Consider the following 25,130-nt stretch of genomic DNA (forward strand, 5'->3'; position numbering starts at 1 on the left):
GATCGAAATGGCACAGGGAGGGCCTTCATCCAGCAGTGGATTGACAAAGGTTTGTAAATTATGCGGAGTGGTGACCAAGACAATCACGGGGAATTGGGCATAGTTACAACTGCCCAAGCCTTCGGTAAAACTGGCGATAAACACATCAATTGAACTTTGTGCTCCACTTTCCGACTGTCGGATATAGGCCAAGGCCTAACCTAAGTTCAGCCAGCTCTCTCATCATCTGTGGGGTAAGGGAGGGGAGGGGTGGTCCAGCAAAAACAAAAGCATAATATCGAACCATATATAAAATAGGCTATACAAAGGTCACGATTGATTACCTACGAAGAACGGCGCTAAACATGTAGAATGTGCGGTGTGCTTTTATTGCTGGCTGTCGCCTGATGATGCTGGTTGTAATTACTGGCGAAACGTCGTACTCAGATTGTAAATGTTGTGGATTTACTCTCCAACACGCCGGTGTGCCGTGCTTGTGACGAATTGGCACGTTCTGTTTACGTGACCAACCTTACTAATTGGCTGTGTCGGGTGGTGGCGGGTTTACCGGCACATTTATATTTACGCGATCTAACCCAAAAAAAAACCTCCTATGGATGCTTTTATTGCCTTTTAGAGCAACCGGTTAGCAGACCGTAACGACAGGGCCACCGCCGACCCACGCGCATCTCACACCCGAGCCGATGAAAGGCTGACGAGTGTTTTTTAGCCGCTGGGTTTTCCCGCCTGCGCCGTTCGCCGTGTCGGGTGAACGCCGGCGTCACCTCCGCGTGTCACGTAATCGCAGGGGACGGTGCGTCGGTAAGCGCCAGATGGTGCCGTGCAGGCACCTGGGACAGCGCAGCGCACGTGGCTTTGCCTTTTCGGATGCGCACCCTAGAACAGTGGTTCTTAACTTTTACTGCAGCCTTGCACCCCCATTGGTTCTCGATCGTTAAAAAAAAGTGTATAATGTTAACAAATACGTAGGGTGTGATGAAACAAAGTAGTTGTACTTACGTGCTTAATTTTTGTTTCGATGATTTACCTTCTCAAAAAAGCTGGAATGTCTCGCAACCCCCAGAAAGGGCATCTCGCCACCCCCCGAAGGGTTACGCGCAGCTCGGGTTAAGAGCCACTGCCCTCGAGCTACTCAGCTCAACACAGGCGGAGCAGGGTAGCGCAGCGGTGAACGCTCGCGCCTCACAAGTGTGGAGGACCTGGGTTCCATTCCCAATTCGGGCACCTTTCTGTGTTGCGTTTGCGTGCTCTGCATGTGGTTTCCTCCGGGTTCTCCAGTTTCCTCGCAAAAATAAACAAACGACAACGTATAGAGTGTAGCTGGTGTTGGCCAAAACATCTGAACGCAAGGCCCTCGTGAAAAATTGTCTTTGAACTCGGTGTGGCTTTACCTGGGCGAATCAGTAATTCCTGTGATATTCAGCACACAGCCTCACGCGGTATGTAATGGGCACACACGTATACACAATACACAAACTCACAGTGCCGCATAGTGTGCATCAGACGTTTACCTACCGTTATATCTTATATATAGAGAGAGACAATTGTGGGTGACTGATGCGATTTCCCACGGTGTTCTAGAAAGACTGAAATTTGGAACAAATTTTGGTAGGAAAATCAGAGGCAAATAAAACTAGATTATCAAGTTTTGGCCCTGACAAAATATATGGCCCGGAGGGTGATTGCTTTCACTTATGGCATCATACATAACAAATCAGACTCAGATTTTATTATTTCAGCTGGTGAGGTCCATGGAACTGACCAGCTTTTTTTACAAAGACGACCACAGCCCAAGATCGTTGACAGTAGCGGTAGTTACAAGACATCGCAAAGTGTGACTGCACAATGAAGTATGTACGTTCCCGTTATGAGCAAACCAAATATGTTGATTCCCATGTGGTGTGACGATGACGCTAATATGAAGGGGAAAAGTCCACTTGGTTACCAGTCATGGTACAGTATATGTACAGATATGCGTTATAGAGTTCATGTGCGTGAGTCCTTGTGGATATGCACATACACACACGGTAGTGTAGCGGTTAGCGCTACGCTGCACTACGAACCCGGCCATCTGAGTTTGATTCCCGCTTCCGGCCACCAACACCAGTGACGATTATTTCAATCGGTCCTGGGCCTCCCCTAGGTCGACTCAGCCTCAATTGAGTACCTAGTGCGGTAAAACATCGCCACTGGGGAGACAAAGGCGGCCGGGCGTGGTGCTGGCCACCCTCCCTCTCGTGTGCCGTGCCGGCCTTCATAGGTGCTCGCTAACAGCACTTGCCCCTACAGTCTGAACAGGCTATACGGGGGTTCATTGTCTTTGTGTTCACATACATACACACATGTATTGAATCTTTGACCCAGATGAGTACCCACGGTGAGACAAAAAAAATATTCTAACAAGGGGGAGCTTCGCTGCAAGGGAAAAATGTGGAGCACATTAACTCAGGAAAAACAAACGACACGACCTGAACATCAATAGAGATGAGTTATATTTCTACTCCGAAATATACAAATCAAACAGGCCCTAAACAATACATGTTGAAACAATCACAAAAAGCCTTTTTGCCTTCTTATTGAGGATAATAATAACTGGTGTTCTCGACAGTTGAACACGTAGGCCTTGCGACCAATATTATCCATGAGAGGTTTTTGAGTTAGATCGCGTATAAATAAATGTATCGTTAAACCTCTCCATAGTACTGTGGAATTTCCACCACTGACTCAGGGCTGGCAGTGGAGATGAGCGACACCCCACGTTCATTTGAGATGCCGCATGCTGACGTACGGGAAGTCATTAGCTGCAACCTTGTCTCTATTTCTCTTAAATCTCGACTTAAAGCTTTCGTGACTGCAAGGAATTCATATTATTTCTTTGTCTTTTTCCACAAATGTATCCTGCCGAAATGTTCCGTTGGCGCCGCGTCACGGGACGGAAGAATCCATTTCGGATCCTTCACGGGGAAGTGCGACCTATCGTGTTCGAGAACGGCCCAAGGAAGCGGATAACACAGAGCTACCTCTGAGATCCCTGCAAGTGACCTCTGGTCCGCAGAGTGGAAGGCAGCCACCTTCCCACTCTGCCACCAAGAGTAAACTTCATCACGTGACAGTCCAATCGGTATTTTTTGCAATTAATTTTCAAGAGTTTGCAAATTTGCTACATTAAGTGCAGCGCCACATTTACTAAACGATGGCTCTATTTTTTTTCGTGCAGCCATTTGGTGACCGGGCTGAGACCATCGACGCTCGAGAAGCATTTCGCCTTCCACTTTGCGCACCCACCCACCCACCCACCCTGCCCCGGTGCTCCATCCTTGATGTCACGGGGATCCTCTCAGCGGCAGCCTGAAACGGCGGCGTAATTGCCGCCTGTCGCTCGATCCCACAGTCGATCTCCGTCGGGGGGTCGAACGCGCTTGCACATGCGCGCGCGCTTGCTCGCTCGATCTCTCGCTCACCGCTGCACTTTTTTGTTAATCCCCCCACGTCATTGCGGGGACTGACGCACGGAGCGCCGTGCGCGGCCCTAATTATTGCTCCATCGGAACGAATTTACTTTTAATGGGCAGCTCGCGAGTACAAGGAGGAAACCGCGCTTACAAACGCGAAGGTTGTTAAGGGAAATTAGCCCAAGCCGTTGTCAACGCATTACCCGGCGCCCGGTTTCCACGATTCGTGCAAAACTCAAGCCACCGCTGTTGTGACCTTCCCCCAAATGTTTGCTGGCTTTGTCCTGTCAAATGCAAATTAGATCGTCAAGCCCTGCACGCCACCCGACGATTGATAAACATCCCAAACTGCAGGAGGGCGTTGCGGAGCGCTGACCTTGTTCGGAGAGCTCAGGGATTGGCGAATCATGGGGCCTTCGATGCGTCTGTCTGTGCAGTTAGTTTCTCGCGAGTATGCGTACACGTTGCTTTCTGTTTTACATATTAGTTGTGTGCGTATTTCCCATTTCTATTCAGTTGTGCTATGTGTATGATGCCAAGAGATGCGGCGTCCATCTGGAAGTCGTGCAGAGCAGGACCGCACTCTGTGTGTTTATGTAATGGCCCACGGAAGGAGACATCGCAAAACTGCTTCTCAAATTCCTTCAAGCGACCTTATGTATCTGCACGTTTTTGGGGGTGTGCGCTTTCCCACATGCTCTGCCGCAGAGAAATGCTTTCCACGTGACGATCAAACCGATTAACCAAATTTAATTTCAGAACCAAATTTAGTGTGAAGTTTTTTGTTGTTGTTGGATGTGGCGTGCGTGTGTGTGTGTGAAATCATCGGTGACCGGGCTGAGGTCATCAACTCGCTACACTTGAGAGCCCGGTTTAATCATGGCTGAAACCTGGAGTCAAGCCCAGGATCCCAGCGGCGCCGGCTTTGGCGCTCTGACCCCTAAACCGCCCGGCCACCGCCGTCATGCGGGCCGTTACTTTCACCTTGCTCCTAGCTTCTCTCCGTGCGTATTATTTGTATTCATCTCGGGTCTTGACCCGCGACGGATTACTTGGCTGATACTACTGCCGCTGCCGCGTTGGCAATGGTGCAGACACATGAATAATAACAGCTCAACACATTCGTCAGTAACACTGCGTGGCCTCGAACGAAAAAGTAAACAACGGGCGACGTATTGGGCAACGGCCCTTCTTCTTAGCGCGTACGTAGAGCCGTCTCTCTCTCTCTCTCTTTAGCAGTGGATTGACTCCGGCTTCCCCCCGCGCGTGTTGTTGCTCGTTCATGGGGTTGCCCCAACGTCGCCAATGTGCCAGCAGCAGCAGCAGCCCTCCCTCCCTCCCGAGAAGGAGTCTCGAGGCTCGGCGAAGCATTCCTGGAGGAGGGGGGAAAATAAACAAAAGGGGCATTGTAATCTTCATCACATCGTCATCATTGTTGTTGGTGTTGCTATTGTGATCCTCGCGACGGGGGGTGGGGGCTAATGAGCAGTGCAATGCACCGCTCTTGGCCGGAGCGTGGCAGGGCGGCGGGGCCTCGTGAACGCGGAGGAGTCAAAATCATTCCACAAAGGGGAGACTGATCCCCTGTTTACACACGGTGGGGGGGGGGGGCACCTTATTAACGCCGCGCGGGGCGAAGTTACGGCTCGCTTGGCCTCAGTGTATCGTGCCATTAAAGAGTATTTATTATTAAACAGGCGCACAAATACATATGCAACGAATCTGGCCCGCAGGGCTCTCCGGAGGAAACTCCGTGTGGTGGGGGGGAGGGGCGAGGTGGGGAGGTCTGCGGGGGGGGGCAGGGGGCGGCCCCCTGGAGTGATCGGCGAGGCCACACAGGCGCTGCGGGGAGGGGGGCTAGGCGGGGCGGGGGGGAAACTCTCACAATGTCAGCGGTCGTCGCGCGTGAAGCCGGGGCGATTATTGTCGATAAAGTCGATTCATTGACAAACACAAAAAAATCTAAATTGTAATCGATGATTTCTCGGGCATCATAAAAAAAAACATTGCGTCTCCATCCCGAAGGTGGGAAACCCCCTGAAAGACGAGTGGCCATTGGTGCTGATCACCTCCCGTCCAGCGGCACACGGGGGCGGGAACTGATTACTTTTTTTCTTTGCCACTGTTGACCTTGTTTTATTATTTGCCAAGCAATGGTACGGATAATTGGTAGAGTGATCGATTACTCAGATTATAATCGGATAGCCCAGATCTAATCTAAACGTGCGCTTTAGATTATTTCGATTATTTGGCTGCATTCAATGTCCACGCGACAAGCCACTTCGTTGAGCTGTCGTTTGTGGCCACGGTCGCTTCAGAAAAAAGAAGCGAATAGCTCAGTGAGCCTTACCTGGTAAAATAAAAGTTTGAATTTATTTGTGTGTTTTTTTTATTTGTTTACCTTTCCTATACTTTCCACTCCCATCGTGTTTGTGTATTGTTGTGTGTTAGTGCCAATGTTTTGACTCCGTGCCCGGAGTGGACATCTGTGGGAAAAGAGGCTTTATAGCTCATCGGATTCCTTCGGTGAACATAAATATTCTGATTTATGATTCTGAAAACTGCACTTAAGAGCGATAGGCACCGGTTGAGACACGATACGACCGTGAGAATGAGGTTAATTTAATAAATCCGTGAATCGACTCAACACGTTGGATCGTAACGATGAATCTGATCGCAGTCGGAGGTGGCGGGGGTTTAGGGCGAGTGGGGAGTGAATTGTTACCATGGAAACGATGGCAATATTATGGCAGGGGGTGCTCTGTGTGTGTTGTCGAGTGTAAATGGGGCACAGGTGGTGCATTGACCATTCATCTCAGTCAGTCAACCCATGGCACCTGGGTCTGTCCCGTGACCTCCTGCCAGCGGAGGCGTTCGCTCACCTTCACGTTGTCCTCAAACGTGCACTTAGCCTGGCACAAGCGCCGTGGTGACGTCCCCACCACTGAGTGGCGAACGGCGGCTGTTGCTGTAAAGGGGGCAAGTCGCGGTCCGTGGCCACCCCCCCCCCCCCCCGCTCTGAGCCCCCAATCCAGCGACCTTGTCCCTTGCGATGGCAGAGGGCCTCTCCTCCGCTGTGTGCCAAACACGCGCCTTGGTCAACGTGGCCGAGTGCTTCATAGCCACGCGGGCTCCGAGGACAGTCTTGTTTTTTTAGTTTTTGTTGTTGTTATTGTTTAAATCGAACGGTGGCTTTCAGCCTCGACGTGGAATCGCCCTAATGAGCCCTTCTCGAAAATCTCGGCGCTGCACCTCGAAGAGCCGTCGGCTTCCACATCGTGTACTGGGTTGGGTTTGCGAGTCATGATGCCCCAAACACTCCCCCCCCCCCCACCTCCCACACCTCCACCCACCACCTCGCTGTGATTAAAGTGTCGTCGAGGGCTGACTCGGCACCCAAGTGAGCGACAGGCGTGGCTGGGTAACGCCACAACACGCGGCTCAACAGTCGCCGGCCAGACAAAGAGAAGTAAATACATTTATAATAAATAAACAAATAAAGATGAACCCGCACACCTGGGGGACGGTGCTCCCCGCGGGGCTGCACCTGCCGAGTGTTGGGTGAACGTCGCAGTCCCGCGATGCGACCCCCGTCGCCCGGTGTCACCACCGTGCCCTGTGACGTCATGTCACAGGACACGGTGTCACCACCGTGCCCTGTGACGTCATGTCACAGGACACGGTGTCACCACCGTGCCCTGTGACGTCTTGTCGCAGGCCGTGCCACGCGCGGTCCCTCCCGGGGTGGTGGGGTGGTGGGTGGGTGTTTTGGTGGGGTGGTGTGGTGGGTGGGTGTTTTGGTGGGTTGGTAGGGTGTGGTGGGTGTTTTGGTGGTGTGGTGGGTGGGTGGACCTCCTCTAGGAAACTGAATTGGGACACCGAGAGCGCCGTCGGCGAGCGTTCATTGCCGGGCGGGGCGTTCCGGCACGAGCGGCGCTCGCTCGCTCGCTCGCTACCTCGCTCACGAGTTCTCGTAGGTGCGCTCACGGCGCACGTCCCCGCGTGCCACGTGGCAATGCGATGGCCCTTCCCCGCCTGACGTCTTGTGCGGGTTTGGCGACAGCGCTGAGAATCGACGAGGGCCCACTCTCTCATTCTCTACACTCACTCTCTACTCGTCTCTCTCATTCCCCTCTCTACACTCGCTCCACTCTCTCCACTCACTCCCCTCTCACTGCTCACTCCCCTCTCACCACTCACTCCCCTCTCACCACTCTCTCCCCTCTCACCACTCACTCCCCTCTCACCACTCACTCCCCTCTCACCACTCACTCCCCTCTCACCGCTCACTCCCCTCTCACCGCTTGCTCACTCCCCCCCTTCTCACCGCTGAGTCGACTGCGAATCTCATCCAGATTTTTGGCCAGAATGGCCCCCCCATTACATGGCATCCGTCCTGCGGTTATGTCAGCGCAATGATCCCGGCGGTCCGGTGGGGGGTGGGAATAGGATGCGTCGTAAAAATAAACCCAACTGGCTCTCTCACACACGTTCACAACCGTCTGGACTCCTGCCAAGTGCTGGCGGGGATGGGCCACCTCATTCAGGCGGGCACGTGGCCACGCATTAAGACGTTCGTGGCTTGGTGCTGGGCCAGGAATCGCGCGGAATTTATCTCGACGCGGCACTGCCGCTCGATTATCTGCGGGGTGTTTTGAGTTTCCCCGCTGAGATGAGCGAGCGAGCAAGCAGAAAGCAGTGAGATGGATATGCCGTAGCCTCCATTCGGGTTAACGGTAAAGGAGTCCTGAGGGGGATTTCGTTGTTTCCAATATATAAATAAGTAGAACTCTGTTCTGTCTCCGAATATATCGGGTTTTTTTTAGTATGTCAGGCTATTGGCTTTCCAGACGACTAATGTTGCCCAAGAGCGTGCGTTTGTTTTAAACGAACACTGCTTGCATTATTATAAAGCATTCGTCCGAATGTCTGTGCTGCAAGTACCAAGCACCGTACATACGTACGCGCCATCGGAAGGAAACTGCGTCTCAAGACGCCGTAGCAAAAACCAGGCCAGGGGGGAAAACCACCAAAATCAGGCAGACGTAGATATCTCAACACGTTCGTTATGATCCAGGAGACAGTCACAGGGGCAGGGAGGTCCAATCAGAGGGGAATTCCATGTTACGCAAAAAGCACTGCAGAAGCAGCGGGCTGACTTTCCATCAGAGTAAACGATTGAATGTCAAGTTCTAAAGTAAATAGGGGCAGAATGCGTGCTGGTGGTGCTGGTGGTGGCGCACTCAGTGGTGGAGCGCATGGTATTGGAGGAGCACTCAGTGGTGGAGTGCGTGGTGGTGGTGGAGCACTCAGTGGTGGTGAATTTTTGTCTTTGAAAGCCACTTTGAATTTTTGTCTTTGAAAGCCACTTTGAATTTATGTCTTTGATAGCCACTTTGAATTTTTGTCTTTGAAAGCCACTTAAGTTTTGTCTTTGATAGCCACTCTGAATTTTTGTCTTTGAAAGCCACTCTGAAATGTTTTATTTGATAGCCACTCTGAATTTTTATCTTTAAAAGCCACTTTGAAATATTTGTCTTTGAAAGCCACTGAATTTTGTCTTTGATAGCCACTCTGATGTTTTGTCTTTGATAGCCACTCTGAATTTTTGTCTTTCAGAGTTGTTGGGACTTTTTATTGACTGTTTTTTTTCTCATGAAAAAGGGACCCGAAGTCTTAACTGGGTTCCTTAGCCAGCAAGACAAGAGGCCTGGTCAATACATCAAAGAGATGGGACATGAATATCAGTCTGCTATTGGATCTGAGGTCGTGGGTTCGATCCCGACCCTGACACCTGCTATATAATCTTGATTTGAAGCTTTCGTGACTGCAGGAATCCATACTCTTTGGTTCTTTCGGTAAAGTCATGTAGGTATAAAATGAAATGAAATCACGACGTTTCGGGCGCAACACAAGCGTCCATCATCAGGTGGGATAAATTTGGGAGTTTGTGTGTCTCTCTCCGCGTGGCCACGTGGATTTTCCTCCGGCATCCCTCCGGTTTTTCCCTCCACATTTAGAATCAACATCATGCGTTTAGAGTAATTGGCTGCTATAAATGTCTACGTGATGATGAGCCACTCCGTTGAACTATCATTTTGTGATAGCCAGGTCGCTTGTGAAGAAAGAGCTACACAGCTCAGTTGGCCTTACCCGGTAAAATAAAAATTAGTTAATAGCTTTAGTTTTTCACTCCTGCAGATTCGTCGTGGCGCACAGCGGCAACACACGGCTGACACGTACATTCCGCTCGGTGTTTTTCCGACCGTCCCCCCCTCACCACCGCCACTGCCCCTCTCCCACCCCCCCCGCCTCAGGACCGCAAGCTGTCGCGCAGCGAGCGGCAGAGGTTCCGCGAGGAAGCCGAGATGCTCAAGGGGCTGCAGCACCCGAACATCGTGCGCTTCTACGACTCGTGGGAGACGAACGCCAACGTCAAGGGGAAGAAGTGCATCGTGCTCATCACCGAGATGATGACGTCCGGCACGCTCAAGACGTGAGGCTCACGCGCGCACACGCACGCACACACACGCACACGTACTCGCACGCGTACAGTGAGGGAAAAAAGTATTCGATCCCCTGCTGATGTTGTACGTTTGCCCACTGACAAAGAAATGATCAGTCTATAATTTTAATGGTAGGTTTATTTGAACAGTGAGAAACAGAATAACAACAAGAAAATCCAGAAAAACGCATGTCAAAAATTTTATAAATTGATTTGCATTTTAATGAGGGAAATAAGTATTTGGCCCCCTCTCAATCAGAATGATTTCTGGCTCCCAGGTATCTTTTATACAGGTAACGAGCTGAGATTAGGAGCACACTCTTAAAGGGAGTGCTCCTAATCTCAAAAGACACCTGTCCACAGAAGCAATCAATCAATCAGATTCCAAACTCTCCACCATGGCCAAGACCAAAGAGCAATCAAATTATTAAGAGAAAAAGAGAGCAATTGTGGAGACATCTCCTGGTAAGTTTTTCAAGAGCGTAGAGAGGAAACACGAGCACCAAAGGGAATTAGCATCTACATCTGCAGAACATGAAGAACCAGTGGCATCTACATCTGCAGAACATAAAGAGCCAGTGGCATCTACATCTGCAGAACATGAAGAACCAGTGGCATCTACATCTGCAGAACATGAAGAACCAGTGGCATCTACATCTGCAGAACATGAAGAACCAGTGGCATCTACATCTGCAGAACATGAAGAACCAGTGGCATCTACATCTGCAGAACATGAAGAACCAGTGGCATCTATATCTGGAGAACGTGAAGAACCAGTGGCATCTACATCTGCAGAACATGAAGAACCAGTGGCATCTACATCTGCAGAACATGAAGAACCAGTGGCATCTACATCTGCAGAACATGAAGAACCAGTGGCATCTACATCTGCAAAACATGAAGAACCAGTGGCATCTACATCTACAGGAGATTATACAACTTTTAAAGCCATTCCCCGTGTTTAGTGTACATGCCATACAACTTGTTTCCAATTGACAGGAGTAAAATTGGACTTAGGAACAAATCGACTTACGAACCCAAATCGTTTGTAAGTAGTTGAGTCCCTGTAACCGGTAAACTACATTTGCCTGTGCAGCATAGCGTCTCGGTGCTCGCTATAAGAACAGCACGAATGCCATCGCCAGGACGTTGCAACGGTTCAGGTGAGATTAAATGTAAGGCGCTTTGAGTTGCCGAGGCATTTAAGATGAAAAGCTTCGGGGGTAAAAGTGCAGCCCTGAAATTGATCGCTCTCACCAATGATGGCAGAAGGGCCTCCACTCTTGAAAGGCACTCGAGGAGTATAGCTTGGCCTAGGAATGGCTTCTTGCGTTGAGTTTGTTGGCCTCCTCCCGCACACACCTGCAATAAGCAGTTGGCTACGTACGGTTGCGAAAGAAGTTCAACACACATACAAGTCTTGGAAGAGGTGGCAGTGCCCACACCTTACACCACCGCACGTGACTTGCCCCACCTGCTAGCCTGTGAGGAGGATTCAAGAAGCTGGCACCGTTGTTTCATCTGCTGCGCTGGGAGACTGAATTGCACAGGTGACCTCTGCATTGCAAGTACACTATCCATTGTAATGTAGTGTTTTTTATTATAATAAATAAATATGTAATGCGCCATTCGTGCATATTGCGTCTCCCAATGCTGCATTGCATGTAATGTGCATAGTTATTTATTTATTATTTGTTCGACCAGGTAAGGCGCACTGAGCTATGTAGCTGTTTTTCAGAAGCGACCTGGCCACAAAACGATAGCTCAACGAAGTGGCTCATCACGTGGAAATGTATCGCAGCCTAATACTCCAAACGGATGTTTCTCAATGTGGAGGGATAAACCGGAGGGACCAGGAGAAAAATCCACGCAACCACGGGGAGAAACACGCAAACTCCAAATATACAGCAGGCGTCAGGGTCAGGATCGAATCCACGAACTCCTGCAAACCAGGGGAGGCAGTTAACATCTCGCCACCGCGGCTCCCCGTTGTGCAAGGGGGTGGCCAGAACCGGCACCAACAATTGCCCAGTCCATGCGTGGCCTGCCGATAGGAGGCGACACTCGCTACGTGGCAGTACCAGCGGATTGAACCGCTGCGAGTGGGCGCAAACCCAGAGAGGTTTCTTTTTGTGAGCTGTGCCTTCCTTTCCTTTGAGAGCGCGCTGGTAGGCGATGCCCCCTGGATCGCAGAGAGAGCGCCGTGAAGGTGCTCTCTCTGCGATCAGATGCCAATGTGCCAACCATGCGGTCCTGCGTAGGACACACACACACACAACAACAACAACAAAACACAACAACCTCCCCCTCCCCCCAATGAAAAAAAAACCATTAAAAGCAATGGAAAAGTACGGCCGTCATCCGACGTGCCGGCGCTACTACCTGGCACGCGCGGGCTCATCAATCATGAGAGGGCAATCGCGATACTTTCTTGACAAGCGCACGGTGGTGTTTAGTTATTTAATTAGACGCGTTTGTTCGGTTCGCTTTGGGTGGCGGGGGGTGGTTTTTTTTGGGGGGAAAACGTGGGCCGAGTTTGAAGGAGGAGGAGGGGTGGAGGAGGGGGAGGCGTTGGAATCGGGCGATGTGCCACGTCAAATCCACCCACTTTGTTACTTCCCTCCCGCACCGCTGTTCTGTGCTGTGGAAGGCCAAGGGCGTAAGATGATTGAGATAATTTGCCAGCGACGGTGAGATCTCAAAAGATCGCTGAAGGCAACCGCCGTTGAGAGGAAAAATACAAACCTCAATTCCCCACACGACGCCTCCAATTGTATGCAGTCACGTGACGTACAGCCTCTTTGTCAGTCTTTATCAATACACTGCTGTGTGAATGCCACGCCATGACTTTTGGTCATGTTGGTCATTGTTTGACCGTACTTCATCACACTGGACATCCGTGAAAAAGAGCTTCACAGCTCATCGGATTATTCCATAATAAGTTAAGATTTGGCGTTTCTAAATAAAACGTTTCTGATCAGTGCAGATTGCTGAAGGGCGGTGGGGTTGGGGCAGGGTGCCAGTCCGGTTCGGATATCGCTCGTCACCGGCGTTATAGCCGCGGCCACGAATCGAACTCACATGGCCAAGGGTTCGCAGCGCGCTGACCGCTGGCACCACCGCTCCACCTCGGTGAGAGCAGAGGACCCAGGCCGACGCTCCCCGTCGTCAGCCGCACTGTGCGCTCGGCAGAGAAGCGTCCCACACAAACATGTCACAGGCGAACCACAATACCTTGCTTGATCTCGTCAAGGAAGATAAACCATCATAAGGCAAACTCCGGTCACCCTCGCAGCAGCAGCGGCTTTTGATTAGCCATCGACCAAAGACGGTCACTGCATCGCGCACTTTCGGATACGCTTCTGTGGCCAGCTGGAACACTCTTCCTTCCGATATTAGGAAGCAACTAGAGCTATGGACTTTTAAATCGATATTGACAAACTTATTAATTTAGAATTGTATTCTTGGTTCTTTCGGTAAAGTCACGTAGAAGGGAAACAATAAAATAATGAAAAAAACAATAAAATTCGCACGACGTTTCGACTGCAACACAAGCAACCATCATCAGGTGTGAAAACCACAGCAAGAAAATTTCTAATTTTTTTGCTGTGGTTTTCAAATTTCAGATTTTCTTGCTGTGGTTTTCACACCTGATGATGACTGCTTGTGTTGCAGTCGGAACGTCGTGAGAATTTTATTGTTTTATATTTTTATTATTTTATTGTTTCCCTTCTACGTGGTGACTTTACCGAAAGAACCAAGAATATGAATCCCTACAGTCACGAAATCTTTAAATCAAAATTTAGAATTGCTTTGTGTGTTTAGTTTGTTGTCCTTACCGCGCACCTCTGATTAGCACAGTTGGCTACGTACGGTGCGAAATAAATTCAACATATGTACATACATATGTCGCAGATACCAGTGGCTTGGGTCAGTGCCAAGATTCTATGGAAGTGCCTCATTAATGTGGAAAAAACCTTTCCAAGTTGTCTTATTTGTTACGTCTTAGTTGTTTACGCAATCGAGCAGTTTAAAGAACCGGATAAGTAACTGTGAATAACCCAACTAATAACAGCAATGCATTGTAATTTATATGACTACATTAACCCCCCCCCCCCGACCCTCTGGTCTTCACACCTGATTGGCTTACAGTGACGACATCACATCTATCGCTCTGTTTTAAAACCGAAACAGGAGGCGGATTTCTCCACAATTCTGGCTGTCGCCTGATGATGCTGGTTGTAATTACCGGCGAAAAGTCATGCTCGCGTAGTAAGTGTTGTGGGTTTACTCTCCGAAACAACCGGTTAGTGCTGAACTAGTAACTAATTGGCATTTTTTTTACCTGACAAACCTTACTAATTGGCTGTGTCGGGTGGTGGCGGGTTCAACGACACATTTCTATATGTACGCGATCTACCCCAAAAAAAAACTCTCTTATGGATAGCATTGGTCGCGAAAGCCCTACTGCGTGTGAAACGAAATAAATAACTCATGTTTCCCATTTGTGTCTCTCCAAATAAAATAAAAATATAAATATTATGTTTACATATCCCATAGGCCTCACAGGCATGTGGGAGTGCATTGTATTAGCAGCATGGGTTCTTTGACCAGTTTCAACGTTCATTTCCTCATCAGCAGAGTGTGAGGCTTGCTGGAACCAATGCTGGTGAACTTCCAGATGCTTATAGGCTATAGATGGGTCCCAGTTCGACGCAGAGCTATGTAATACATAACACACAGTAATAACACTTTTTGAAGCATCTGGTTAAGATTATGTGTTTGAGGGAGAGTTAAAATTGAAGCGGACGTGATACCAGCCACCACGTTGCGATCACCGTTATTCGCCAGAACACTCAAAAGACAGGATTTCATGAGGGGAGATTGTTAGGATTAGGATGTAGCTAAGAGGGATTATATGGACTGTATACATCGAGACAGGTCGGCCACGTGATTAGCTGAGTCAGCGGTAATAACGACGACAGATTTAACGCATTTGGTGGCAGCTTTAGGTGCCAGTTCCAATCTAAATCCCCCAAAAAGAGCAATTTGAGGTGTAATTGAGGTTTGCCAGCCCTGAGGTGCAAAACAACCCCATATATATCTCACAAGAATAATAAGTAGAATATCCCACGATACCTGACGAGGGGACACTACTTGTAAATGCATCGTCCAGAGTGATGTATCATCATCATCATCACTATTATTACCGCATTATAGTTATGCATACCGGACAAAAATGGGGAAGACTTACAGATTCCCCGGTATGGCCACGTCACGAAAGAGGAACGATCCACGGGGAAACCAGGACGAGGATGGCGACTCCGGCTGTGACGACGACGACGACGAGAGGCCACAGCGGGTGACGCGAAGCGAGGTAGCGACGTGTCGGGGCGCCGTCGTTCGGCTCAAGGGGACCGCGGGGGCGTTTCCGTCCCGGTTTTCAGGTCGTCCCAGGCTCAATTATTATTATGATTATATATATATTTTTTTAACCGCTCACGGCGGTTCGTGCCCCACGGCCCCTGGCTTCAACCTCGTCGATGTTTTTTTTTTTACGACCAGAAAGCCGGCAACAACAAAAAAGGAAATAAACTACCGCCGTCATCGACGCCATCCCCCTCGCAAAACTTCACAGCCACGGCCTGCCGATACGCTCCGGATTTTACAACCGCCCTCCTGTCGTGCCGATTTAAATTCTTTATTTCTATTTAACCGACCATTCGGCGATAACTGCTCGCAGTAACACAATGTCCACGCGATGAAGCAGCAGCAGCAACACGCTCCCGCGCGGGTGAACGTTGTCGCTCGGTGAGAATGGACTGTCGCAACGCGTCACGACCGCCCTGGCGTTATACCGAGAGTTGAACGTTGAACGGCGGTGTTGACGTACAGAAGAACGCACCCCCCCCACCCCTCCACGCCAGCCACCACGGTGGCAAGATGTTGTCTCCCTCACCGAGTATACAGGAGGTCGGGGGTTCGATCCCGACCCCGACGCCTGCTGTATATTTGAGCTTTGCATGGTTCTCCCTGTGGTCGCGTGGATTTTTCTCCAGGTCCCTTCGGTTTTTCCCTCTACGTTTAGAATCAACGTGCGTTTTGATCATTTGGCTGCTATAAGTTTCCACGCAATGACAAGCCACTTCGTTGGACTCCCGTTTGTGTCCAGGTTGCTTCTGAAAAAGAGCTATACAGCTCGATGGGGCCTTGCCTTTACCGAAAGAACCAAGAAGATGAATCTCTGCAGTCACGAAAGCTTTAGATCGAAAGTTAGTTAATAGTCACGCCAAGACGTTTGGCCATCGTGGAAGGATAGGCCAAAACTCACCTTGTAAGAGGGGCTTCTCCAGAGCCCCCTCTAGTGGAGGCCCTACCACCAGCGGTGATGCGAGCGAGCAATTTCAGGGGCTGCACCTTCACCCGTCCGTTGCTTCTCGCTGTGGAAAAGCACTCGCTGTAATTAAGCAGCCTCGCGATACGCGTTCCACGGGGCGACAATGGGGAAGCTTTAGCGGTGGACAAAGCAGGCGTGGTCGCGTGGCACAATAGTCATATCCTTGGACATGGTGTCTTTTGCGAACAGCCTATCATCGTAGAGACGATGTCACATTGCGTTGGATACTTTTTTTCACGGGATGGCGTGTGCTCAGCATACAATGTTCCGGAGAACCCCCCCTCCATCCCCCGCCCCGCCATCCCCAGGCAAATGGGAAATCGTCACGCCGAGTGCCATCTTAAAGGGTTCCGTTTGAATTATGCATGGCCGGGTGTCACGACGCGTCTCTCTCGTCGGCGATCACATGCGGAGGAACTATGAAATGATCCCGAGAAACTTGCCCCTTTCGGTCAATGTAAGCCAGAGTGCTTTTCCTGCTCGCTCAAAATGAGCAGCGCTCCGGTTTGCAGCCCCGAGCCAGTGGTGGAAATCGCCCATTCCCACGCCAGCAACGAGAGTCTGACTTATAGGACAACCGCTGTCGGACCTCCCCACACAAAGTGGCGCCTTCATTTGATTGACGGACAGAGGGGCGACAATGGGCCGAGTCGGCCCCGCAACCTGAAGTTGACCTTACGACCTTTCGATGGTGTGCCACCCCCACTCGACGGCAGGGCCACCAGACCGGCTATTTTAAGGCACCACCCAATAGTCTCGGTTAGTTCCCCAAATAGTTTCCCGGATTTAATTTTTTTTTTTACGAATCTACTTTCTGAACTCTCTCAACTCAAAACATTAGAATGGTGAGAGCGTTTATAGAAATTGTCAGGTTTTTTTTTACATTGGTCAAAGGTCATAGGATGTACAAATACCGTAGGTCCTGGATTCTTTCCAAGTAGCATACATTTTTTTTATTTTACCAGCAAAGGCCCACTGAGCTATACAGCTCTTTTTCAGAAGCGACCTGGCCACATATGATAGCCCAACAAGTGGCTTGTCACGTGAAAATGTATAACAGCCAAATACTCAAAACGCATGTTGATTTTAAATATGGAGGGAAAAACCGGAGGAACTGGAGAAAAATCCACGCGACCACGGGGAGAGAGACATGCAAACTCCAAATATACAGCAAGCATCAGGATCGGGATCGAACCCACGACCCCCTGTATACCAGGCGAGGTAGCTAACAACTCACCATCGTGGCGCCGACTCGACTCTGTACGATGGCACACTGACTCAACTAAGTTGTGCTGCGGACATGCAGACTGGCGCGCGCACGAATGCATTCGTTTACAAAGTAGATGGAGCAGCAGAATGGAGCAGCAATGACTCACGTCGTTTGCAGGCAAGACAGCAGCACAATCAGACGGCCCCCCCACCCCCCACCACAAGCTCTTGCACCGACTGTCGTCTTACGCAACGTTGCCTTTGTTACGCGGAAGGCACAACGCGGAGCCATCATTACCTAATGTAAATATTATTTCCAGTGTAAATTATGCACCTCCATACGCATCCGCGTGCGCGTGAGCTTCTATTATGTGGTCTAAATTGAAGATGTGGATTTTATGTGTGTGTATATATATAAAAAGAACATGGCTGAGTAAAGCATCATTAATTTGTAATTTAGTTGTGTGAATGGGAGACTCGGTTTCTTAAAACAAACACAAGACAAAGATCTCCCCCGTATAGCCTTAACAGACTGTTGGGGCAAGTGCTGTTGGCGAGCACCTATGAAGGCCGGCACGGCACACAAGCGGGTATTTGGCCAACACCAACAACAACAACCTCCATTCGCCACTAAGTGGCGGTGACGTCACCATGGCCCTTGCGCCAGGCTAGGTGCACTTTGAGGCCACGTGAAGTGTCGAAGGCTCGCTGTATTTTAGCCGGCCGGCGCTGCGCTCGTTGTTGTGAGCGTTGCTCCTCTGCCCTCCGCTGTTGTTGGGCTGCGACTGCCTGGAACTGCCCAGTCACATCCTTCACCAGCACCCCTTCATAGAGGCAGATTTTGACACCGCTGGTACCAGTCTCCAGCAAGTCCACTCAACTCACATCCTCCTGTACCGAATCTCTTCTCTAGCCCATGCTGCCCTCGTTTAGCCCCCTCTGTCCGGCCAAACAGAAGCTGCTTGTGCAAGCGGTGGCTGCTGAGGAATGCGGGCTACATGACCCAGCCAATGCAGCCTCGCCTGCCAGAGGAGCTCTCTGACCGGACTGTGTCCAGAACTCTCATGGTTCTACATGTTTTTCACACTGCAATCCAGCCTGTTTAAGCTCAGGATAGATCGTAGGCAAGCCAGCCAGAATGTTTCAAACCGGTGCAGATGTTTCTTCAGAAGGGTCCAGGTTTTCGGCAGCATAGAGCATAGAGAGGGGAGGGCATAACTGTGGCCAAAAAGACCTCGCTGACAAAGACCTCGCGGTTAGCTTGTAACAGTGCTGTTAGCGAGTACCTATGAAGGCCAGTACAAATTAGTAGCTGGGTGGCCGGCACCATGCCCATTGGCGATGTTTACACAGCGGACCAGGTTCTCATTAGAGGCTGAGTCGACCTAGGGGAGGCCCACACCCGTTCAGATAATTATCGCCACCAGTGTTGGCCATGAGCGGGAATGGAACTCGGCTCGCTGGGTTCATAGCGCAACTTGCTAGCTGCTGCGCTAGTGCTCCCCACAAAGACACAGACACACACATGCACAAAGACACAAACAGCAGGCACACACCCACCAACAACACCCACCTGACAGCTGCGTGCTTGCCTGCCCTTCCCCGCACCACCCACCACCCCTGCCCTCCCGTAGCTACCTGAAGCGCTTCAAGGTGATGAAGATCAAGCTGATGCGCAGCTGGTGCCGCCAGATCCTCAAGGGGCTGCACTTCCTACACACGCGAGACCCGCCCATCATCCACCGCGACCTCAAGTGCGACAACGTGTTCATCACGGGGCCCACGGGCTCCGTCAAGATCGGTGACCTGGGCCTCGCCACGCTCAAGAGGGCCTCCTTCGCCAAGAGCGTCATCGGTGAGGGGCGTCGTCATCGTCATCATCGTCATTGTCGTCATCATCATCGTCGTCGTCATCGTCATCATCATTGTCGTCGTCGTCATTGTCGTCATCATTATCATTGCCGTCATCATCATCGTCGTCATCGTCATTGTCATCATCACTGTCGTTGTCATCGTCATCATTGTCGCCACCGTCGTCATCATCATTGTCGTCATCGTTATCATCGTCATTGTCGTCATCATCATCATAGTCGTCGTCATCGTCATCATCATCATCATCGTCGTCGTTGTTTCGCGTCGAACCCTGGTCCACACGGTAGGCGCAGCACTTTGACACGGAACTTACCACCGTGAGTAACGGCTGCCACGCCGGCCCCTCTCCCCCCACCACCCCCCACCCCCACACGCCCCCCCTTCACCCCCCTCCCGCGCGGGGCGGCACGATCGCGGTGACCCCCCCCCCCCTCCGTCGTTGTCGTCGTTGTCGTCGCCGCAGGCACGCCGGAGTTCATGGCCCCGGAGATGTACGAGGAGCACTACGACGAGTCGGTGGACGTGTACGCGTTCGGCATGTGCATGCTGGAGATGGCCACGTCCGAGTACCCCTACTCCGAGTGCCACAACGCTGCACAGATCTACCGACGCGTCACCAACGTGAGTGTCGGCGTGCGCGCACGAGTGCACGTACACACACGTGAGTTCACGTATACACACACGTGAGTGCACGTACACGCGCGTGAGTACACGTACACACACGTGAGTTCACGTATACACACACGTGAGTACACGCACACACACGTGAGTACACGTACACACACGTGAGTTCACGTATACACACACGTGAGTACACGTACACGCGCGTGAGTACACGTACACGCGCGTGAGTACACGCACACACACGTGAGTACACACACACACACGTGAGTACACGTACACACACGTGAGTACACGTATACACACGTGAGTGCACGTACGCACACGTGAGTGCACGTACGCACACGTGAGTGCACGTACGCACACGTGAGTGCACGTACGCACACGTGAGTGCACGTACGCACACGTGAGTACACGTACACACACGTGAGTGCACGTACACACACGTGAGTACACGTACGCACGCGTGAGTACACGTACACACACGTGAGTACACGCACACGCACGTGAGTGCACGTACACGCACGTGAGTACACGCACACACACGTGAGTACACGTACACACACGTGAGTACACGCACACACACGTGAGTGCACGCACACACACGTGAGTACACGTACACACACGTGAGTACACGCACACACACGTGAGTACACGCACACGCACGTGAGTGCACGTACACACACGTGAGTACACGCACACACACGTGAGTACACGCACACGCACGTGAGTGCACGTACACACACGTGAGTACACGCACACACACGTGAGTACACGCACACACACGTGAGTACACGCACACGCACGTGAGTGCACGTACACGCACGTGAGTACACGTACACACACGTGAGTGCACGCACACGCACGTGAGTGCACGCACACGCACGTGAGTACACGTACACACACGTGAGTACACGCACACACACGTGAGTGCACGTACACGCACGTGAGTGCACGCACACGCACGTGAGTGCACGTACACGCACGTGAGTACACGTACACACACGTGAGTACACGTACACACACGTGAGTACATGTACACACACGTGAGTACACGTACACGCACGTGAGTACACGTACACACACGTGAGTGCACGTACACACGCGTGAGTGCACGTACACACACGTGAGTGCACGTACACACACGTGAGTACACGCACACACACGTAAGTGCACGTATGCGCGCGTGTACCTGCAAAGACAAAGGTACCCCCCCCCCCCCGCCCACCGTACAGCCTTGGGCAGGTTGTAGGGGCAAGTGGCCAGTTGCGAACGCGCGACCGCTGTGCTACGCCACAACTCACGTGCATTGTCTGCACCTGCAGGCGCGGCTGCAAACGGCTAGACGCACACTCACGCACACGCTCACGCAGAAACACGAACGCACGCGCAGACACGGACGCACACTTTACGCGGGAAGAGTCGCGCGCGGGCGCAACACGCACAGTGCACGGACACCCACATGGTGGGATAAAGTTTGGGTGATCCATTTCCAAGACGTCCGGCCGGCGTGGAAGAGTAGGCCATCATACCCACTGGAGCGGCTCTGATGGCATCAGCAAGCAATCGCAGGCAGGGCTGCACCTCTGACTGAGCGAGAGGGTGAGCGAGCGGGTTTAAGCCCAACACGGTTTTTGAAATCGTTTGCCATCGATGCCGTGAGTCACGGCCTCGGCTTGCGTGCGGGTCGCCGGGATCGGAGCGTCAGCGCGTAAACAACGTCGTCACTGCAGCACTTGCGGAGCAGGAAAAATCTCCCACACGGCGTCTCCAGAATGAGCCGTCTCTTCACTCGACACTGCTTTTGAAGCCAAAACAATGATCCTCCGATCAGCACGGTTGGCTTCAATATACATACGTATATATATTTTTGGGTTAGACCACGTGGTAGTATTAAGCATTGGGTCACAATTCGTCATGATAATTAGTTAATTTCCATATCACCAGTACGTGTATCCTACTCCAGGGTGGCGAGATGTTTACTTTCTCGCCTGCTATACAGGAGAACATGGGTTCAATCTCAACCTGTACGCCTGTATATGGATTTTTCTCCGGGTCCTCCGGTTTTTTCCTCAACATTTAGCAACATGCGTTGAGAGCATTTGCCTGGTAGAAATTTCCACGTGATGAGCCACTTCATTGGGCTATCGTTTGTGGCCAGGTCGCTTCTGAAAAAGAGCTGTATAGGAAATATATATTGAGCTGTAAAGGAGCTCAGTGGGCCTTACCTGGTAAAATATAAAACAAGTTGTATTTCATCCTGCTTGCCAAGAACCTGACACCAATGGTATATGACGATGTGCTTTGTACATCCTATGACCTTTAACCTATGGTTAAATAAAAAAAACACTGTAACCATTTCTGGTCAGGTCACTTTTGAAAAAGAAGCTGTATTTAGCTCAGCAGCACGTGCCATACTAGTATCGGCAGAAGAACGGAACTATGACGTGCCCGTGTGCTCAGGGACTTTACCCTTGCCAGAAATCTCAAGTCAGTCGACCCGTGGCGCCTGGGCCTGTCCCGTGACCTCCTGCCAGCGGGGCGTTCGACACTTCACGTGGCCTTAAAGTGCACCTAGCCTGGCACAAGCGCCGCGGTGACGTCACCACCACCTAGTGGCGCGTGGCGGTTGTTGTTGTTGTTGTTTACTGTTGCCACTCCTTGCGCTCGACAATGCCCCCGCTTAGCCGACGTGCCACAGATCACCCGGCGGCTGGAAACCCCCGACTGCAGCCGGATTCGTAAGTTACCACCCGGAGTCCGTGATGCAATTGTCCGGCACAAACGCCTTTACCCTTTGTGTGCGTCGTGACGTAAGGCGAGCGGTTGGTCGAGGAGCCGGGGGAGGGGGCGGCAGACGGAGCCGGGGACCATTGTGCCCGTTGGCGATGAGTCATGCGGTTGGGGAAGGGACCGACCGACTTATCAGACGGTCCTCCTCGTGATCGCAAAATCTACTTGGAGAAGGGGCACCCATCGGACTCCCCCTGTCCCCCCTTAACCACCCCCCTGCCCTTACCCCCCCCCCTCCTCCCCATCCACCCGGGCGATTGCGACGGTGTCTGAAGACGGCCGGAAAAAACCGAACGGCTCCTCTAAACCTGCGCGCGCTCGGCACAAACCCACCCGGGGTACCTCTCGCCAAGGCAGAGAGACGGCAGCGAGGAACAATTCAAACGATTGATTGCCCTTCTGGCCTTCTGGAATGACAAGAATCTGAAACTCTAGAAAATTCTGTTTTTTTTCTCTCTCTCTCTCAGCTAGTTTTTCTACGCTAATTTATAGCGCCGTGTGTATTTTTTGTCGCTTATGTCATCTACGGAACCCCTCACCAAAGGCTAAGCATCTCTCTCTCTCTGTCAAGGCTCAAAGCCTCAACTGTTAGTCACGGATAAGATGGCTCATCCCTCCACAAGTGGCTTCAGCTAACGAGCGAGCCAATTACTTTGGCATTATGTCGGACACTCCGGTGGAGCTGCAAATTGAGAGATGATCCTTCAGATGTCAGAGCAGCTCACAGAACTGCGGGCCCTCTCGCTCCACCCTAATGCAAAGAGATGACCAAAGAAATTGTGTATTACCACTCTAAGCCTCTGCTGACACCCACAATACACCCCTATTGTACTGCGGTTTTAGATAATATAATTAATTATCTGCAGGCTATTGTGGTTGTCATCTCTCCGAGGTCAATTAATCAAGTGCCACTGTGGGAAGGCGGTAGTGGTCATAGTCCATATGGATAGACTGGTCCCCCACCATGAGAATGTGGAATTGCCGCCAGTGGCGTAGGACTGGTGACAGACAGGGACGAGTTATGGCTGACGCTCTGACGTTGCAGGATTTGGTTAAAAGCTTGTGTCGTTGCGTATTCTGGACGCAGTCTAATCCCTACAGATAGCGACATCTCGAGTACGTATGAGCAGATGAGGCTAGCTTATATCTTCAAGCCATGTACTTGTTTCACGTGGTGTCTCTTCGAACAGCCGATGGCCAAATCCCCATCCTGGTGGATCTTGAAACAACTAAGCAGGCATGAGCCTGCGTAGCGCGTTATCTATGGGAAGGTTGTGGCAGGCTTGGACTGCGGGAGTGGCCAGGAGCTCATAGCACAGCAGCGGATTAGATTTATACGGCATCTCAAAGCTACCGCATCTCAACACGCCTCCGATTAGCGCGGCTGTAAAAAAAAAAGCATACGGGCAGCAGAGGGAAGGGATTCACTCTGCACAGAGCTTGGAGCGTGCTCCGCTCATACGCGTGGGTTTTTTTTTCTCTCGAGGTATTGATGTTTCCTCCAACACGTGCCCAACGTTGCACACAACGTGCTCGCCACAAATGAACCACAGCACCTCTTCGATCTCGTCAAAGGGGACATTAAACCATCATCGCGCGAACTCCGCTCATCATCCTCGCAGCAGCAGCAGCAGCGGCAGCATCGCGCGGCGCTTTCCGATGCGCTTCTGCGGCCGTCTGGAACGCTCTTCCTTCCGAGACTAGGAAGCCACTGGAACAGTGCGCTTTTAAATCGTCGTCATCTAAATTGACAAACTCGTTTCTTTAAAACTGCGGTTTGCGTCCGATTTGTTGTCCTTCCAGCGCACCTCCGATTCGTGCGGTTGGGCTACGTACACTGCGAATGGAATGTCAACATAGACACACACACACGCGAAGACTCATCACGTAAGTTGGCCAAACACTCAAACCCGGGTTTGAGTCAAGATTTCAGCCGCCTCTAATTGAACCGAGTTTTCCCACTTGCCCCCTTATTCAGACGACTCGCGCTGGATACGCCTCGTTTTGATGCACGCTCCTTTCATCCAGACCGATCCTCTGCTGCTGCTGCCACTGTACTAAATCCAGACGCCATGTCGATGTCGCACCGGCATCAAGAGGCGGTGGCGACTTTCAGAACCCTCGCAAAAGAGAGCAGCGGCTCCACCTTGCGTCAGAGAAAAGCCCTGGCAGATGACGTCACGTAACCCTAGATCTGAAAGCCTCTTCAATAGCCCCCCCCCTCGTCCGCAATGGTGACTGACTTCCAAAGATGAGCAAATTCAGACGGCCGTATTGCCTG

General features: G+C 51.3%; 1 protein-coding gene across 3 annotated transcripts in view; it reads left to right on the plus strand.

Moving 5' to 3' along the window:
- The window catches only part of LOC116952728 (serine/threonine-protein kinase WNK2-like), a 163,720-nt gene that overhangs the window by 93,108 nt on the left and 45,482 nt on the right, over positions 1–25,130 (plus strand). For all 3 annotated transcript variants that reach the window (XM_032972336.2, XM_032972337.2, XM_076074445.1), the window contains exons 2-4: positions 9,770–9,948; positions 19,198–19,418; positions 19,899–20,056. In XM_032972336.2, the coding sequence (XP_032828227.2) occupies positions 9,770–9,948; positions 19,198–19,418; positions 19,899–20,056 (558 nt within the window). The remainder of the gene's footprint in view (positions 1–9,769; positions 9,949–19,197; positions 19,419–19,898; positions 20,057–25,130) is intronic.

Source organism: Petromyzon marinus, chromosome 48, assembly GCF_048934315.1.
Source record: "Petromyzon marinus isolate PM22_M1 ecotype Great Lakes invasive population chromosome 48, UKy_Petmar_22M1.pri1.0, whole genome shotgun sequence".
NCBI classification, from domain to species: domain Eukaryota; kingdom Metazoa; phylum Chordata; class Hyperoartia; order Petromyzontiformes; family Petromyzontidae; genus Petromyzon; species Petromyzon marinus.